The 19,871-nt window shown below is 47.7% G+C and overlaps 2 protein-coding genes across 2 annotated transcripts in view; one reads left to right on the top strand and one right to left on the bottom strand.

The window, feature by feature from the left end:
* ncaph2 (non-SMC condensin II complex, subunit H2) overlaps window positions 1-10,455 on the top strand; it is a 71,136-nt gene extending 60,681 nt beyond the window's left edge. Inside the window, exons 17-21 of the mRNA XM_068005270.1 lie at window positions 4,254-4,322; window positions 4,441-4,496; window positions 6,774-6,875; window positions 7,512-7,661; window positions 8,146-10,455. Coding sequence (XP_067861371.1) covers window positions 4,254-4,322; window positions 4,441-4,496; window positions 6,774-6,875; window positions 7,512-7,661; window positions 8,146-8,286 — 518 coding nt within the window. The 3' untranslated portion in view covers window positions 8,287-10,455. The remainder of the gene's footprint in view (window positions 1-4,253; window positions 4,323-4,440; window positions 4,497-6,773; window positions 6,876-7,511; window positions 7,662-8,145) is intronic.
* A 2,221-nt stretch (window positions 10,456-12,676) lies between these two features.
* Window positions 12,677-19,265, bottom strand: sco2 (synthesis of cytochrome C oxidase 2). The gene has a single exon (XM_068005271.1). The coding sequence runs from the start codon at window positions 18,958-18,960 to the stop codon at window positions 17,971-17,973; it is 990 nt and encodes a 329-aa protein (XP_067861372.1). The 5' UTR covers window positions 18,961-19,265; the 3' UTR covers window positions 12,677-17,970.
* Window positions 19,266-19,871: the final 606 nt, after the last annotated feature.

The following is a 19,871-nucleotide window of genomic DNA, read 5'->3' as shown; positions in this document are numbered from 1 at the left end:
CACCGCTCTTTAGGAAGGATGTGAAGGCCTTGGAGAGGGTGCAGAGGAGATTTACTAGAATGGTCCCAGGGATGAGGGACTTCAGTTATGTGGAGAGACTGGAGAAGCTGGGATTGTTCTCCTTAGAACAGGGAAGGTTAAGGGGAGATTTAATCGAGGTGTTCAAAATCATGAAGGGTTTTGACAGAGTAAATAAGGAGAAACTGTTTCCAGTGGCAGAAGATTCAGTAACCAGAGGACACAGATTTAAGGTGATCAACAAAAGAGCCAGAGGCGAGATGAGGAAACATTCTTTTACGCAGCGAGTTGTGATGATCTGGAATGTGCTGCCTGAAAGGGCGGTGGAAGCAGATTCAATAATAACTTTCAAAAGGGAATTAGATAAATACTTGAAGGGAAAAAATTTACAGGACCATGGGGAAAGAACAGGGGAATGGGACTAATTGGATAGCTCTTTCAAAGAGCCAGCACAGGCAGGATGGGCCGAATGGCCTCCTCCTATGCTGTACCTACCAAGATGAAGTGACTGGGATCAGCTGTGTGTGTGTTTTTAAGGGCCGTGCCCAGAACAATATCTGCTGGTCCTGTTTGGCCCGATCTGCTGTAGGTAATCCTCCGACTGCATAATTACTTGTTGATGTTCCACACAGTGACCCGGCTGGGGCTGCAGAGCAATAATTTCATATTTTGTTGTTCTGCATTTGTTGTATTTTCATAATTTATTTGTGTAGGAGGTGGGATGAATTTCCTCCCCCACTCAGCCTCAACTCAGTGGCAGAAACAGAACTTCAATCATGTCAGGAGGCTTCTCCGAATCTCTCTCTGACTCACTGGAATTGCAAATGCAAATTAATTGCAGCGTGGGAAGAAAGTAAAAGTCAGGAATGCTCTCCAGTTAGGGCTGGGTTACCAATGGTTAGCGCTGATTACCACCGGTTAGCAGCAGGTAGCGGCCTGAACTAGAATGGAAGGGATTCTTCTTTACCCGTCTCGAGTACAAACAAAACTGGGGAGTTAGAAATTTTAAACTATCGCTGATGAATTGAGGCTGTGCTTGGCCACAACTCCAAACTCTGACACAGGACGTTCGAGTTCAGAGACAAGAGCAACAAAAGCCACTTCACTTAAGGTGTGGAGAAACTGGTCACATCGAGTCCAGCACCGAGATACCCAGAGCCAAATAATCCAGGAGTGATTCCTGATTCAGCACCGAGATACCCAGAGCCAAATAATCCAGGAGTGATTCCGGATTCAGCACCGAGATACCCAGAGCCAAATAATCCAGGAGTGATTCCGGATTCAGCACCGAGATACCCAGAGCCAAATAATCCAGGAGTGATTCCTGATTCAGCACCGAGATACCCAGAGCCAAATAATCTGGGAGTGATTCCTGATTCAGCACCGAGATACCCAGAGCCAAATAATCCAGGAGTGATTCCTGATTCAGCACCGAGATACCCAGAGCCAAATAATCCAGGAGTGATTCCGGATTCAGCACCGAGATACCCAGAGCCAAATAATCCAGGAGTGATTCCGGATTCAGCACAGAGATACCCAAAGCCAAATAATCCGGGAGTGATTCCTGATTCAGCACCGAGATACACAAACCCGAAATAATCTGGGAGTGATTCTTGGTGTATGCTCAGTCACCTGATCTCATTTGGGACACTACAGTTAAACCGGGTCAGCCATGGGATAGCTAGTTCCCCCCGGTCACTGTCCAATCACCTGTGAGAGTTGGTGATTTCATTAGACGCAGCAAACACTGACGTAAAGGGGATGTTTTTATTTTTTTATTCGTTCATGGGATGTGGGCGTCGCTGGCGAGGCCGGCATTTATTGCCCATCCCTAACTGCCCTTGAGAAGGTGGTGGTGAGCCGCCTTCTTGAACCGCTGCAGTCCGTGTGGTGAAGGTTCTCCCACAGTGCTGTTAGGAAGGGAGTTCCAGGATTTTGACCCAGTGACGATGAAGGAACGGCGATATATTTCCAAGTCGGGATGGTGTGTGACTTGGAGGGGAACGTGCAGGTGGTGTTGTTCCCATGTGCCTGCTGCCCTTGTGCATCTAGAGGTCAGAGGTCACGGGTTTGGGAGGTGCTGTCGAAGACGCCTTGGCGAGTTGCTGCAGTGCATCCTGTGGATGGTACACACTGCAGCCACGTTGTGCTGGTGGTGAAGGGAGTGAATGGTTAGGGAGGTGGATGGGGTGCCAATCGAGCGGGCTACTTTATCCTGGATGGTGTCGAGCTTCTTGTGTTGTTGGAGCTGCACTCATCCAAGCAAATGGAGAGTATTCCATCACACTCCTGACTTGTGCCTTGTCGATGGTGGAAAGGCTTTGAGGAGTCAGGAGGTGAGTCACTCGCCACAGAATACCCAGCCTCTGACCTGCTCTTGTAGCCACAGTATTTATATGGCTGGTCCAGTTAAGTTTCTGGTCACTGGTGACCTCCAGGATGTTGATGGTGGGGGGTTTGGCGATGGTAATGCCGTTGAATGTCAAGGGGAGGTGGATAGACTCTTTCTTGTTGGAGATGGTCATTGCCTGGCACTTGTCTGGCGCAAATGTTACTTGCTACTTATCAGCCCAAGCCTGGATGTTGTCCAGGTCTTGCTGCATGCGGGCTCGGACTGCTTCATTATTTGAGGGTTGCGACTGGAGCTGAACACTGTGCAATCATCAGCGAACATCCCCATTTCTGACCTTATGATGGGGGGAAGGTCATTGATGAAGCAGCTGAAGATGGTTGGGCCTAGGACACTGCCCTGAGGAACTCCTGCAGCAATGTCCTGGGGCTGAGATGATTGGCCTCCAACAACCACTACCATCTTCCTTTGTGCTTGGTATGACTCCAGCCACTGGAGAGTTTTCCCCCTGATTCCCATTGACTTCAATTTTACTAGGGCTCCTTGGTGCCACACTCGGTCAAATGCTGACTTGATGTCAAGGGCAGTCACTCTCACCTCACCTCTGGAATTCAGCTCTTTTGTCCATGTTTGGATCAATGCTGTAATGAGGTCTGGAGCCGAGTGGTCCTGGCGGAACCCAAACTGAGCATCGGTGAGCAGGTTATTGGTGAGTAAGTGCCGCTTGATAGCACTGTCGACGACACCTTCCATCACTTTGCTGATGATTGAGAGTAGACTGATGGGGCGGTAATTGGTTGTATTGGATTTGTCCTGCTTTTTGTGGACAGGACGTTCCTGGGCAATTTTCCACATTGTCGGGTAGATGCCAGTGTTGTAGCTGTACTGGAACAGTTTGGCTAGAGGCGCGGCTAGTTCTGGAGCACAAGTCTTCAGCACTACAGCTGGGATGTTGTCAGGGCCCATAGCCTTTGCTGTATCCAGTGCACTCAGCCGTTTCTTGATATCACATGGAGTGAATTGAAATAGCTGAAGACTGGTTTCTGTGATGATGAGAATATCGGGAGGAGTGATACTTTTTGGTCGGAAGAATAAGGAGAGGCAATATAAACTAAATGGTAGAATTTTAAAGTGAGTACAGGAACAGCGACACCGGTGGGGGGGGTGTACGTACACAAACCTTTGCGGGTGACAGGACAAGTTGAGAAGGCTGTTAAAGCATATGGGATCCTGGGCTTTATTAATCGAGGCATAGAGTACAAAAGCAAGGAAGTTATGCTCAACCTTTATAAAACACTGGTTCGGCCTCAGCTGGAGTATTGTGTCCAATCCTGGTCACCGCTCTTTAGGAAGGATGTGAAGGCCTTAGAGAGGGTGCAGAGGAGATTTACTAGAATGGTACCAGGGATGAGGGACTTCAGTTATGTGGAGAGATGGAGAAGCTGGGATTGCTCTCCTTAGAACAGGGAAGGTTAAGGGGAGATTTGATCGAGGTGTTCAAAATCATGAGGGGGTTTGACAGAGTAAATAAGGAGAAACTTTCCAGTGGCAGAAGGGTCAGTAACCAGAGGACACAGATTTAAGGTGATCGGCGAAAGAGCCAGAGGCGATGTGAGGGAACATTTTTTTACGCAGCGAGTTGTTCTGATCTGGAATGCGCTGCCTGAAAGGGCGGTGGAAGCAGATTCAATAATAACTTTCAAAAGAGAATTGGATAAATACTTGAAGGGAAAACATTTACAGTGCTATCGGGAAAGGGCAGGGGAGTGGGACTGATTGGATAGCTCTTTCAAAGAGCCGGCACAGGCACAATGGGCCGAATGGCCGCCTGCGCTGTAACGTACTGAGATACTATGATTTCTAACCTGTATTTCTTCTATTTTAGATGATTATGACTTGAACTTGGAACAAGAAGCCGACGCAGCTCTGGACAACATTGGCCCCCCAAATCCAGGTAACCCCCCAACTCCGTAACTCCGGGTAACTCCCTGCCCCCCTGTAGCTCCAGCCCCTGGAGTTAAACCTTGCCCCATTTTTATGTCCTGTAATTAGATTTTCTAATTTATTTGCAGAGCCTCTTGTAGAAGCTGGATGTGTGAGTTATGAGGAGCTCGTCAGAAGGAATGTGGTATGTAAAGATTCTGTGTTAATGAAATATCTTTGTCTTGTTTTAGCTTCTTTAATTCAGTCATGGTACAGGAAAGGTTTAATATCCTGCTGTATTTACAATCGATATCCCCAGCCTAAATCAGCATAAATGTTTCAAGGACAGTCTGGTCTCTGGGTTCTGAACCAAAACGTGTGGTAATCTGCATTCTGTGCAATGCCGTCTCAATGTAGCTGAGAGTTATAATCCAGGAAGCCCAGAACAGTGATTTGAGGGTATTGAGCTGCACGGAGTCCACTAGAATCTTCAGCCAGCGATGGATTCCACGAGTGATGAACAGGATAGATCCAGTAGCTAAACTTTTAAAAATTAATTCTCGGGAGGTGGGCATCATTGGTAAGGCCGGCATTTATTGTCCATCCCTAGTTGCCCTGAGAAGGTGGGGTGGGCCGCCTTGGATCGAAATTCATTATAGCGGTTTGGTACAACTGAGTGGCTTGGTAAGACCCTTCAGAGAGCGGTTCAGAGTCCCTGTACTTTGTAGTCTATAAGGGAGGGGAGGGCGGAGAAACAGTGTTATCAGGAGTAAAGGGGTAATATACCCCTTACTCTGTACTCTAGGGTGTAAGGATAAACCCTGCAACTACAGGCCAGTCAGTTTAACCTCGGTGGTGGGGAAACTTTTAGAAATGATAGTCCAGGACAGAATTAGCAGTCACTTGGAGGGGATTGATTAGGGAAAGCCAGCACAGATTTGTTAAAGGCAAATCGTGTTTAACTTGATTGAGTTTTTTGATGAGGTAACAGAGAGGGTCAATGAGGGCAATGCGGTTGATGTGGTGTATATGGACTTTCAAAAGGCGTTTGATAAAGTGCCGCATAATAGCCTTGTCATCAAAATTGAAGCCCATGGAATAAAGGGGGCAGTGGCAGTGTGGATACAGAACTGGCCAAGTGACAGGAAACAGAGAGTAGTGGTGAACGGTTGTTTTTTGGATTGGAGGAAGGTGTACAGTGGTGTTCCCCAGGGGTCGATATTAGGACCACTGCTTTCCTTGGGATATATTAATGACTTGGACTTGGGTGTACAGGGCACAATTTCAAAATCTGCAGATGACACAAAACTTGGAAGTGTAGTGAACAGTGAGGAGGATAGTGATAGACTGCAAGAGGATAGAGACAGGCTGGTGGCATGGGTGGACACGTGGCAGATGAAATTTAATGCAGAAAAATGTGAAATCATATATTTCAGTAGGAAGAACGAGGAGAGGCAATATAAACTAGAGGGCACAATTCTAAAAGGGGTACAGGAACAGAGGGATCTTGGGGTATATGTACACAAATTGTTGAAAGTGGCAGGGCAGGTTGAGAAAGTGGTTAAAAAAGCATACGGGATCCTGGGCTTTATAAATAGAGACATAGAGTACAAAAGCAAGGAAGTCATCGTGAAACTTTATAAAACACTGGTTCAACCACAACTGGAGTATTGTGTCCAGTTCTGGGCACCGCACTTTAGGAAAGATGTGAAGGCCTTAGAGAGGGTGCAGATGAGATTTACTAGAACAATTCTAGAGATGAGGGTCTTTAGTTATGTGGATAGACTGGAGAAGCTGGGGATGTTCTCCTTGGAACAGAGAAGGTTGAGAGGAGATTTGATCGAGGTATTCAAAATCATGAAGGGTCCAGACAGAGTAGATAGAGAGAAACTGTTCCCATTGGTGGAAGGGTCAAGAACTAGAGGACACAGATTTAAGGTGATTGGCAAAAGAACCAAAGGTGACATGGGGAAAAACTTTTTTGCACAGCGAGTGGTTAGGATCTGGAATGCACTGCCTGAGGGGGTGGTAGAGACAGACTCAATCATGGCCTTCAAAAGGGAACTGGATAAGTACTTGAAAGGAAAAAATTTGCAGGGCTACGGGGATAGGGCGGGGGAGTGGGACTAGCTGGATTGCTCTCGCATAGAGCCGGCACGGACTCGAATGGCCTCCTAGCGTGCTGTAACCTTTCTATGATTCTCTATACAGGGGAGGGAGGGGGTGGAAAACAGTGTTATCGGGAGTATTGGAATAACATACCCCTTACTCTGTACTTTATATAGTGGGGGAGGAAACAATGTTCTCAGGAGTAAAGGGGTGTTTTTACCTTTCCAATTTGCTTGCGTGCTCCATAGGCAAGCCTTGCGTTGTATATAAGAGGCCAGTGTTAACTCCTGACCTGGATTCACTGCAGTTCCACCTAGAATGCTGGTTGTTGGATTAAGCTATGTTCTGGCATTGACCCATTCTTGTATTACAGGAGCTGTTTATCGCTAACTCCCAGCAGTACGCCCAGGAGACAGCACTCTCCATCCGTGTGAAGGACTGGGAGGAGAAGATTGTCCCTAGACTGGAGGAACAGGTAATAGTGATTCAATTGGGTCTAATGCAGGTAGCAATATTGCTGGGGGTTGTGGCGATGATGGGAGATCGCTTAACATTTCCGATGGTTCAGAGTGCAAACAGACTCGAGGGGCTGGATGGTCTATTCCTGTTCCTATGAAACATGAACCCACCGTAAGTCTTTCTGATGCTGTGTGTTTGCAGCATTTCAGGTTTTGTTTGATTTCCATTTACTGCAGGTTTTCCTTTTGAAGACTTCCTCTCTGAACCTTTTCCTCTTTTCAGTTGTGGTAGTTCTTCGAAGGGCTGGCAGAAGGGTCAGTAACCGGAGGAAACAGATTTAAGATAATTAGCCAAAAAAAGCCATGGGGGAGAATTGTTTTTATGCAGTGAGTTGTGATGATCTGGAATGCGCTGCCTGAAAGGATGGTGGAAGCAGATTCAATAAAAACTCTCAAAAGGGAATTGGATAAATACTTGAAGTGAAAAGATTTGCAGGGAAGTGGGACTAATTGGCTAGCTTTTTCAAAGAGCCGGCACAGGCATGATGGGCCAAATGGCCTCCTTCCGTGCTGTATGATTCTATTCTGATTGCCCTCCCTTTCTACATTCTGATCAGCTGCAACGTGCCCTTAATGTTTCTGATCTCCTGCAGGAGGAGAGAGCTGCCTTTGACATCCGTGATTATGGGGATACAATTATGGATGCATTTGACTGTGTCAGACAGAGGCGTTCGTTCGCGAGCATCGTGGCTGGGAAGGAATCGTCCGAGGTGTGTCGATACATGCTGGCCTCACTACAGCTGGTGAGTGTGCGCTCTGAGGTGTGTCGATACATGCTGGCCTCACTACAGCTGGTGAGTGTGCGCTCTGAGGTGTGTCGATACATGCTGGCCTCACTACAGCTGGTGAGTGTGCGCTCCAAGGGGCCAGACAAAAGCTCGGGCTTCCGACACTGCAACACAGGAACATGTTTAAATATTAAATGTAGCAATTGAAAGGAAGCTCAGTGCAGAGGTGGTGGGGGACGGAGAACATCTTATAAACCAGTCAGATATGAGTTACAGTCCTAGCTCAAGTAAATGGTTCAGGTAACTCAATGAACAAGGACTGAGAAATGTGTTGTAACTTAGCAATGTTTAGAAGTAGAGAGAATCTCCCATGAGTGACATTTCAGGAGTCAGGAGACTTTTCATCTAGTCTGGTGGCGGAGTTTACCTGCCAGGTTGGGATTATTTGCTTCGTCTATTTCTCACCTGTATAGTGAGATCTGTCCCTTCTCCTTCACAGGCCAATGACTATACGGTGGAGATATGGCAGAAAGACGGGCTGCACGAATCAGTCGACACGATGGAACTCATGCTGTTGAGCAAACAAAGAGCTCATGATCGGTTCAAGATGTACATGGCTCCATCCATCTCGAGCAAATGAAGTCATAGACCTTTGATCAGCTTTCACAGCCCTGTAACTACAAATTCTAACTGACACCCATCAGACATGGCTATGCTTAGAGAGGGCTGTGCTCCTATCTCCTACCTGTACTGCTCGGGCTAGTAATGCGTATCTCCTTCCTGTACTGCACAGGCTAGTAATGCGTATCTCCTACCTGTACTGCACAGGCTAGTAATGCGTATCTCCTACCTGTACTGCTCAGGCTAGTAATGCGTATCTCCTACCTGTACTGCACAGGCTAGTAATGCGTATCTCCTACCTGTACTGCTCAGGCTAGTAATGCGTATCTCCTACCTGTACTGCTCAGGCTAGTAATGCGTATCTCCTACCTGTACTGCTCAGGCTAGTAATGCGTATCTCCTTCCTGTACTGCTCGGGCTAGTAATGCGTATCGTGCCAAGATGTTCATGTTTTGGTGGATTCTGTCTCTTTTTCCTCTTTCCTGCCCCCCACTAAAAACAATTCCTGGATTGTGATTTGAATTACTCGATATTCTTTCTAATTATGGTTAGTATATCCTGTGTGTCTCAGGCAGAAGTTGGGGTACAGTTCCTTGGGCTGCTCCTGTACTGTGTTTATGTACAAACTGGTTCCATTCACTCTCTTTCCACCTGCCCTTAACTATCCTGAGTGTGGATATTTAGCTTTCTGATAAAGTTCAACTTTCCTAAACCTGGGGGGCCGGGGGGTGGGGAGCACGATTTGAACTTCTGTTTTTATCTCCCAACCCAGTCTTTGAGGCTGGTGAACTTTGGATTCCTGGTCGAAGAGGTGGGTTTGAGTTTGTTGTCTCTCTCAGTACTGCCTTGGAGTGTCTGCCTGGATCACATGCTCACATTCTGCAGTGGGGATTGAACCCATGATCTTCTGATTGAAGCAAAAATGTTCCCAAGTGAGCCAAGCTGACACTTGCTCTGTTCGTTGAGAGGTTTACCGGCTCTGACTGCCCGCAGCTCCCCCAGCGGGACTTCGGGAAGTAGGGAAACACTTCAAAGTGCCAATGTCTAATCTGGCGATGGGTGTAACTTTGTAGACGGAGGGGCTTGTCCTGTTTTATTTGTTTTTGGGGGAGATGTGCTGGGGCTCACTGGAATGGTGAAGAGCCGTGTGCTGGGGATCACTGGGATGGTGAAGAGCCGTGTGCTGGGGATCACTGGGATGGTGAAGAGCCGTGAGCTGGGGATCACTGGGATGGTGAAGAGCCGTGAGCTGGGGATCACTGGGATGGTGAAGAGCCGTGTGCTGGGGATCACTGGGATGGTGAAGAGCCGTGTGCTGGGGATCACTGGAATGGTGAAGAGCCGTGAGCTGGGGATCACTGGGATGGTGAAGAGCCGTGTGCTGGGGATCACTGGGATGGTGAAGAGCCGTGTGCTGGGGATCACTGGGATGGTGAAGAGCCGTGTGCTGGGGATCACTGGGATGGTGAAGAGCCGTGTGCTGGGGATCACTGGGATGGTGAAGAGCCGTGTGCTGGGGATCACTGGAATGGTGAAGAGCCGTGTGCTGGGGATCACTGGGATAGTGAAGAGCCGTGTGCTGGGGATCACTGGGATGGTGAAGAGCCGTGTGCTGGGGATCACTGGGATGGTGAAGAGCCGTGTGCTGGGGATCACTGGGATGGTGAAGAGCCGTGAGCTGGGGATCACTGGGATGGTAAAGAGCCGTGTGCTGGGGATCACTGGGATGGATCCCACTCGCAATGTTTGTGTGTTTGAAACTTTTAAAATCAATTTGGGATTGGAAGATCAGGGGAAAATGGGCCATTGTCCAGGGAATTCCTTCTGGAGAGTGTGTGGGGACGGGATAGAATATTCTGCTGTCACTAGTCACACACAAATAAATGAGCATCTGAGGGAGGTACCACAGGGTTCCTGGCCCTTGAGAAGATAACTCACAGCTGGGAGGCGGCAGCTTTCAGGGGGATGGAAGTGTTTTTAAAAAAATTAAGACACAGAGCAAAATATGTTAAATAACGGTGCTTGTTTTCCCCACTGGTGCAGTGTCAGTTCCAGTGAACTTTCTCCCTCTGGTGCAGGCCAGTGAACTTTACTTCCAGGGGAGCAAACAAGGCAGTGTCTTTCTTTCACTGTGTAGCTGAGCTGTACCCTTTACTGCTCAAATAAAATGCAATTTAATAAAATGAAAGAGCGGTGTTGCTGATTTATCCATTACTGATGAACTATTCACTGCGGTACAGAGGTCATGAGATGAGTGACATGCGAAATTGTGAAGTAACACACTCTGGAGCGAAAGAGTGAAAAGGAATAAGACCCATAACACAGTGGAGACAGCGATTTAGGGATACAGGGATCGTTAACGGTGGGAGTACAGCTGGAAAAGGCCATAAAAAGGCAAATGGGATTCTGGGTTTTATAGAAAGGGGCATTGAATATAAAAACAAGGTGGTACTGAATTTGTACATTGGTTAGGCCACAGCTACATTATTGCTTGGGTTCTGTACCCCATTATAGAAAAGGTACTCGAGCCAGTGAAAGAGGACAGTGAAGATTCAGTAGAATTATGAGTGAGAGAAAATAATTCTTTTTTTTAAAAAAAAAACTTTTTTTCCCGAAAAGAGAAGTTTAAGCAGAAAAGGACCTAATAAGAGGCTTACAGAACCGGAAGATTTTAGGACTATTGGTCTGCGATTCAGTAACTAGTCATTGACATCATGAGAACAAATGGAACTGGGTAATCTTAGGATATACACAAGCCCATCGTGCCTGTGCCGACTCAGAGCTATCCAATTAGTCCCATTCTCCTGCTCTTTCCTAATAGCCCTGTAAACTTTTCCTTTTCAAGTATTTATCCAATTCCCTTTTGAAAGTTATTATTGAATGCAGATCATAACTCGTTTTTTAAAAAAAAAATTCTCCTGGTTCTTTTGCCAATTACCTTAAATCTGGGTCCTCTGGTTACCGGCCCTCCTGCCAATGGAAACAGTTTCTCCTTATTTACTCTATCAAAACCCTTCATGATTTTGAACACTGCTATTAAATCTTGAGAACAACCCCAGCTTCTCCACATAACTGAAGTCCCTCATCACTGGAACCATTCCAGTAAATCTCCTCTGCACCCTCTAAGGTCTTCACATCCTTCCTAAAGTGTGGTGCCCAGAATTGTACACCATACTCCAGCTGGATAAGTATTTGAAAAACAAGATAACATGTAGGGGAAGGGGACTGCGTGGGTGGGAGAGAGAGGCTGGAAGATGCCCTCTTGTGCTGTCATTTCTCATTTTATCTTTGATCACTTGGTTTGATTTGGAAATTTCAGCAGAAACATGCAGTATAGGCTAGTCAGTGTAGAAATACAGCAGTATTAGAAGTCAGGACTTACATCTGCTTTAAACAATACACCAGGTTACGACGAGGATTAATTCCTGTGACTGGAGATGCCCTGGCCTTGTTCCCAAACTCCTCAGAGTGAGAATTGGGTGCTGGGAACACAGTCACCGTCCTGGCAAAAGCATTATCTGTTGCCTCAACCTCCATCTTCTACATAATTCACCATTTTACTTCGTTATTTGAAATCTGTGCTCTGTTTATTCTGTGTACAAACCCTGGATGAAAGCAGCCTTCATATAAACGTGTCACACACTAGTCTGATCAAGTTCACATTATTAATGTTGGGATTGTTACATTCATGATTCTGTTTAGATTTATTAAAACAACTTTCTTTTTGAAATAACAAAAGATCTGGAGAGAGTGGTCTGCTCAGCGTTGGAACAGCCAGCCTTCCTGTCTGAGTCGGGACGAACATACTCCAACCTGCATAAACAGTGTAGCACAGTACCTCCCGCAATTGTTCAACTTCAAATCCAGGGTTCGAAAGCGGGTGAAAGGAGAGCTGGATTGCAAACAACAACCTTGGAGTGTAAATCTTCACCTCCCTGTGCTGGGTTTCACCCCTGCCTCTTCGTTCACTGCCTTGTGCTCCCTGGCTAGTGATTTCATGTTAAAAGTGCTGGGAAATGTACTTCACCTTTGATCAGGTTTCGGGGTCTGGGTGGAGCTCGCACTAAATACCTGTACACACGGGCAGAAATTGTGATCAGTGCAGAAGGGAACTAAAGGTTTGCTTCAGTATCTTGGAACTGTTGCCAATTTCTGTCTGACCAATAAGCTGCCTGTTACTAAAGTCCATTCCATATAGGAGCTGTGATCTCTATCACTCCCGATTCTCGGGTCCGCTTTAGTGCATTGTATCTCCATTGGATAGATATGAGGAGTGTGCTGTGAACAATTGACCCATTCACATAATAAATAAACCAGCACTGACCAGGAGCCAGAGCAGTAATGAACTCCAGTGCAGTATATGGCCACCTACACTGGTTTAAATTAATAATCATTCTGACACTCTTAAATACACTTACCCAGCGAATGTGTTAATATTTATTGTTCTTAGAGGTTAAAGTAGGTTGAGATATTAATAATTTGCTTCAGTACAGGGCTGTTCGAAGCAGTTCCAGTGCAGTTTATTAAGGGCTAAAGTAGATAAGTTACCCGGTCCGGATGGGATGCATCCTAGATTGCTGAGGGAAGTCCAGGTGGAAATTGCGGAGGTACTGACCATAATCTTTCAAACATCCTTAGATACAGGGGTGGTGCCAGAAAACTGGAGAATTGCAAATGTTGCACCCTTGTTCAAAAAAGGGTGCAAGGATAAACCCAGCAAATACAGGGCAGTCCATTTAACCTCAGTGGTGGGGAACGTTTAGAAACGATAATCCAGGACAAAATTAATAGTCACTTGGACAAGCAGATTAATAAAGGAAAGCCAGCACAGATTTGTTAAAGGCAAATTGTGTTTAACTCAAAAACAAAGAAAAATTTATGGCACAGGAGGCCGCCATTCGGTCCATTGTGTCCGTGCCAGTCGAAAAAGAGCCACTCAGCCTAATCCCACTTTCCAGCCCTTGGTCCGTAGCCCTGTAGGTTACAGCACTTCAGGTGCACATCCAGGTACTTTTAAATGAGTTGAGGGTTTCTGCCTCTCCCACCCTCTCAGGCAGTGAGTTCCAGACCCCCACCACCCTCTGGGGGAAAAAAAATTCTCATCAACTTCCCTCTAATCCTTCCACCAATTATTTAAATCTGTGCCCCCTGATTATTGACCTCTCTGCTAAGGGAAATAGGTCCTCCTTATCCACTCTATCTCGGCCCTTCATAATTTTATACACCTCAATTAAATCTCCCCTCAGCCTCCTTTGTTCCAAAGAAAACAACCCCAGCCTATCCAATCTTTCCTCATCGATAAAATTCTCCAGCCCTGGCAACATCCTCGTAAATCTCCTCTGTACCCTCTCTAGTGCAATCACATCCTTCCTGTAATGTGGTGACCAGAACTGTATGCAGTACTCAAGCTGTGGCCTAACCAGTGTTTTATACAGTTCCAGCATAACCTCCCTGCTCTTATATTCTATGCCTCGGCTAATAAAGGCAAGTATCCCGTATGCCTTTTTAACCACCTTATCTACCGGTCCTGCTACCTTCAGGGATCTGTGGACATGCACTCCAAGGTCCCTTTGTTCCTCTACACCTCTCAGTATCCTCCCATTTATTGTGTATTCCCTTGCCTTGTTTGCCCTCCCCAAATGCATTACCTCACACTTCTCCAGATTGAATTCCATTTGCCACTTTTCTGCCCACCTGACCAGTCCATTGATATCTTCCTGCAGTCTACAGCTTTCCTCCTCACTATCAACCACATGGCCAATTTTTATTTCATCTGCAAACTTCTTGATCACACCCCCCACATTTATGTCTAAATCATTAATATATACCACAAAAAGCAAGGGACCTAGTACCGAGCCCTGCGGAACCCCACTGGAAACAGCCTTCCAGTCACAAAAACACCCGTCGACCATTACCCTTTGCTTCCTGCCACTGAGCCAATTTTGGATCCAACTTGCCACTTTCCCTTGGATCCCATGGACTTTTACCTTTTTTAACCAGTCTGCCATGTGAGACCTTGTCAAAAGCCTTGCTAAAATTCACGCAGACTACATCAAACGCGCTACTCTCATTGACCCTCCTTGTTACCTCCTCAAAAAATTAAATCAAGTTAGTCAGACACGACTTTCCCTTAAAAAATCCATGCTGACTGTCCTTGATTAACCCGTGCCTCTAAATGACTATTTACGCTGTCCCTCAGAGTTTATTCCAATAATTTGCCCACCACCGAGGTTAGACTGACTGGCCTGTAATTACTCGGTCTATCTCTTTCTCCCTTTTTAAACAATGGTACAACGTTAGCAGTCCTCCAATCCTCCGACACCACGCCTGTAGACAGTGAGGATCAGAAAATGATGGTCAGAGCCTCCGCTATTTCCTCCCTTGCTTCTCTTAACAGCATGGGATACATTTCATCCGGGCCTGGCGATTTATCTACTTTCAAAGATGCTAATCCCCTTAATACTTCCTCTCTCACTATGTTTATCCCAGCCAATATTTCACACTCCTCCTCCTTAACTACAATCTCTGCATCATCCCCAGGTTCAAGGCTGTCACTGAGCAGCTGCAGAACATTCGGGAGGGGGGGGGGGGGGGGGGAGAAAAGAGAAACAACCAGAGATCGTGGTCCATATCGGTACCAACAACATAGGCAGAAAAAGGGATGAGGTCTTGCAGGCAGATTTTAAGGAACTGGGAAAGAAATTAATAAGCAGGACCTCAAAAGGTAGTAATCTCCAGATTACTCCTAGTGCCACGCTCTAGTGAGTATAGAAATTGGAGGATAGAGCAGATGAATGCGTGGCTGCAGATGGTGCAGGAGGAAGGGCTTTAGTTTCCTGGGGCATTGGGAGCAGTTCTGGGCAAGATGGGACCTGTACAGGCCAGGTAGGTTGCACCTCAACAGGGTCGGGACCAATATCCTCATGGGGAGGTTTGCTCGTGCTGTTGGGGAGGGGTTAAATTAGCTTGGCAGGGGGTTGGGAACCTGAGCGTAGATTTGGGAGAGAAGCAGAGCTGGGAACGGAAGGCAGAAAATTAGTATGTGAGTTTGGAAGGCAGAGGTAGAAACTAGACAACAAAGAAGATTGGCAGTGGTTAATGGTATATACTTCAATGCAAATAGTGAATAAGGCAGATGAGCTGAGGGCACAGATAGATACGTGGAAGTACGATATCTTAGCTATTACTGAAACATGGCTTAAGGAATGGCATGTCAACACTCCTGGTTGCAGGGTTTTCAGACAAGATAGGGGGATAAAAAAGGAGGGGGGGTGTCATAATATTGGTTAAAGGAACAATAACAGCTGTGAGGAGGATGATATGTTAGAAGGCTCATCAAATGAGGCCATATGGGTTGAACTGAAGAACAAAAAAGGGGCAGTCACACTTCTGGGAGTGTATAGACCCCCAAACAGTCAGAGGGAGATAGAAAAGCAAATATGTAGGCAGATTTCTGAGAAGTGCAAAAACAATACGACAGTAATAATAGGGGATTTCAACTACCCGAATATTAACTGGGATACAATCAGTGCAAGAGGTGTATAGAATGCAGAATTCTTAAATTGCATTTAGGACAACTTTTTTAGCCAGTGCGTAACAAGCCCAACAAGGTTGGGGGGGGGGGGTGCAGTTCTGGATTTAATTTTAGGGAATGAAGCTGGGCAGATGGAAGGAGTATCAGTGGGAGAGCATTTTGGTGGTAGTGATCATAATTCAGTTAGATTTAGCATTGTTATAGAAAAGGACAAAGATAGAACAGGAGTAAAAGTTCTAAATTGGGGAAAGGCCAATTTTACTAAGCTAAGAAGTGATTTAGCAAAAGTGGACTGGAAACAGCTACTTGAAGGTAAATCAATGTCAGAGCAGTGGGAGGCATTCAAGGGGGAGATTCAAGAGATTCAGAGTAAACATGTTCCCTCAAAGAAAAAGGGCGAGACTGCCAAATCTAGAGCCCCCTGGATGACAAGGAGCAGTACAGGGTAAGATCAAGCAAAAAAGGGAAGCTTATGTCAGACACCTACAGAAAGCCTAGAGGAGTATAGAAAGTGCAGGGGTGAAATTAGAAAGGAAATTAGGAAAGCAAAGAGAGGGCATGAAAAAATACTGGCAAGTAAAATTAAGGAAAACCCAAAAATGTTTTATAAATACATAAAAAGCAAGAGGATAACTAAGGAAAGAATAGGGCCTATTAGGGACCAAAAAAACTGAATATATTTAAGAAGGAGCTAGATAAATTTCGAGACACAAAAGGGGTATGGGGAGAGAGTGGGAATATGGTACTGAGATAGAGGATCAGCCATGATCATATTGAATGGCGGTGCAGGCTCGAAGGGCCGAATGGCCTACTCCTGCTCCTAGTTTACCTTTTAGAAACATAGAAAATATGTGTGGAGGCAGAAGATGTGGGTATGATTCTTAATGAATACTTTGCTTCTATCCTCACAACTTGATTGAGGTTTTTTTTGATTGAGGGTTGATGAGAGCAATGTGGTTAATGCTGTGTATATGGACTTTCAAAAGGCGTTTGATGGCTTGACAACAAAATTACTAGGTACTAGGACCACTTGATATATATTAATGCCTTGGACTTGGGTGTACAGGGCACAATTTCAAAATATGCAGATGACACAAAACTTGGAAGTGCAGTAAACAGTGAGGAGGATAGTAATAGACTTCAAGAGGACACAGGCTGGTGGAATGGACGGACACATGGCAGATGAAATTTAAAGCAGGGAAATGCGAAGTGATACATTTTGGCAGGAAGAATGAGTCGTCGCAATCTAAATTAAATGGTACAATTCTAAAGGGGATGCAGGGACCGAGAGACCTGGGGGTATACGTGCACAAATCTTTGAAGGTGGCAGGACAAGTTGAGAAAGCAGTTCAAAAAGCATACGGGATCCTGGGCTTTATAAATAGAGGCAAAGAGTACAAAAGCAAGGAAGTCATGATGAACCTTTATAAAACACTGGTTTGGCCACAACCGGAGTATTGTGTCCAGTTCTGGGCACCGCACTTTAGGAAAGATGTGAAGGCCTTAGAGAGGGTGCAGAAGAGATTTACTAGAATGATTCCAGGGATGAGGGACTTTAGTTCCGTGGATAGACTGGAGAAGCTGGGGTTGTTCTCCTTGGAACAGAGAAGGTTGTGAGGGCATTTGATAGAAGTGTTCACAATCATGAAGGATTTAGGTAAAGTAAATAAAAAGAAACTGTTCCCATTGGCGGAAAGGTTGCGAACCAGAGGACACAGATTTAAGGTGACTGGCAAAAGAACCAAAGGCGACATGAGGAAAAACATTTTTACGCTGCTCGGGTTGGCACGGGCCATTCTATGATTCTACTTGGCCCCACTCACTTGTGTAAGAGTGTGAGCAGCAGTGACTGACGTTCACACTTCTGATCATGAAACCGATCCCGCACTGTACTGCAGGTCGATATCCAGATTTACTCTAAAGAGTAAATGAAGGATCATTAATCATGCTGCACAGGTCGAGTGTCGGGGTGGGACCGAGGGTTTGGGTTAGATTTAGGGTGTGGTTTGACAGTGTTAGAGCATAAGGTGAAAGGTTGTGAGCAGGGTCAGCCATTGCAGGGATGGGGTCAAAGGTACACAAATGTGTTTGGGGGGGGCACCAGTTAACAAATTCCACTCCAGTAACGGATGCTGACACAAACATTCTCAAATAACCTCCCAATTTTCATTAACTGAAGAGTTTAATGTAGGTTTTCATGTGGTTCCGGATACTCTCAGCAATTTCCTGGTCATTTTTGCTCCTGTTGTAGTAATCAGTGAACAGCCCATCTGGATTGAGAAGATAGATGATGATGGTGTGGTCCACAATGTAGTCATTATCTTGGTCCTTGGGCCCGGCGCTGTAGTACACCCGATACGCCTTCCCCAGCTCCTCGATCTGTTCTGGGGTCCCAGTCAGCCCAATCATGCGAGGGTGGAAATCCTTGATGTACCTCGCCATCTCCTGCACCCCGTCCCTCTCCGCATCCACCGTGATGAAGATGGGTTGGACTGGAGGTAATGTTCTGTCCTTGTCCAACATCTGCACCACACTGGACATCTTGTCCAGCTCATCTGGACAGATGTCAGGGCAGTGGGTGAACCCAAAGTACAGCAGGGCCCAGTGGCCAAAGAAGTCGCTCTTGGTTCTGGGTCTTCCCGTCTGATCGAGCAAGTTGAAGTCGCCTCGACCCAGTGCCAATTCCTGGAGCTGCTGCAGCCGCCGCTCCCGCCGCCGCCTCTCCTTCTCCAAGTGGACGAGGAACCACAATCCCATCAGCGCACCCCCGAGGAGGCAGCTCACCAGCAACTTAGTCCGCAGTCTGGGCCGAGGGCTGCTGTCCGAGGCCTGGGAGCAGAGTCTGCGGCTCTGCAGGGTTAGAGTGCCCGGAGCTGGGAGGCAGGCACCGGGCGAGCGGCGGGTCTTTACCACCTGCTGCAGGCCGGAGGCCCCGCTCTGGAGCCGCGTCTCTCCCGTCAGCGCTGTGACTGACAACAGCGGAACAAAGGGGGGAGGAGGGTGAGCCGAGCCCCCGGCCCGCGGCCTCTCCTCTCCCGGACACTTGGCGCGTCTCAGGGCAGCTCCCGCACCGCCGCTCAATCCGCCCGCTCTCCGCCTCAGGCTGCTCCAGGCCGCCAGCTCCCGCCACCGAGCACCGACTCCCCACAACAGCGGCATCGCCAGAACCTTCAGCGCCCAGACTGCAGGCGGCGGAACCCCGGGGCCTGGGCCCGGCCTCGGCCTCGGCCTCTCCCCGGCACCTGAGCCCGGCCTCGGCCTCTCCCCGGCACCTGAGCCCGGCCTCGGCCTCGGCCTCTCCCCGGCACCTGAGCCCGGCCTCGGCCTCGGCCTCGGCCTCTCCCCGGCACCTGAGCCCGGCCTCGGCCTCGGCCTCTCCCCGGCACCTGAGCCCGGCCTCGGCCTCGGCCTCTCCCCGGCACCTGGGAAGGTGAATCTTTACCCAGCAGTACCAGCGAACTACAAATCCCAGGATGCTTCGCGGCCGCGCAGGCGCAGTGAGAGGGCGGCGGGACTCGGACACCAGGGCAGTAAGAGCGGGAAAGGAGAGAGTGGGGGAGGGGAGAGAGGAGAGAGTGAGTGAGGGGGAGGGGAGAGAGGAGAGAGTGAGTGAGGGGGAGGGGAGAGAGTGAGTGAGTGAGGGGGAGGGGAGAGAGGAGAGAGTGAGTGAGGGGGAGGGGAGAGAGTGAGTGAGGGGGAGGGGAGAGAGGAGAGAGTGAGTGAGGGAGAGGGGAGAGAGGAGAGAGTGAGTGAGTGAGTGAGGGGGAGGGGAGAGAGGAGAGAGTGAGGGGGAGGGGAGAGAGGAGAGAGTGAGTGAGTGAGGGGGAGGGGAGAGAGGAGAGAGTGAGTGAGGGGGAGGGGAGAGAGGAGAGAGTGAGTGAGGGAGAGGGGAGAGAGGAGAGAGTGAGTGAGGGGGAGGGGAGAGAGGAGAGAGTGAGTGAGGGGGAGAGGAGAGAGTGAGTGAGGGGGAGGGGAGAGAGGAGAGAGTGAGTGAGGGAGAGGGGAGAGAGGAGAGAGTGAGTGAGTGAGTGAGGGGGAGGGGAGAGAGGAGAGAGTGAGGGGGAGGGGAG

The sequence above is a fragment of the Heptranchias perlo genome, chromosome 24 (genome assembly GCF_035084215.1).
Source record: "Heptranchias perlo isolate sHepPer1 chromosome 24, sHepPer1.hap1, whole genome shotgun sequence".
NCBI classification, from domain to species: domain Eukaryota; kingdom Metazoa; phylum Chordata; class Chondrichthyes; order Hexanchiformes; family Hexanchidae; genus Heptranchias; species Heptranchias perlo.
The sequence above is the reverse complement of the archived record's forward strand: the minus strand, read 5'-3'. Positions and strand labels throughout refer to the sequence as shown.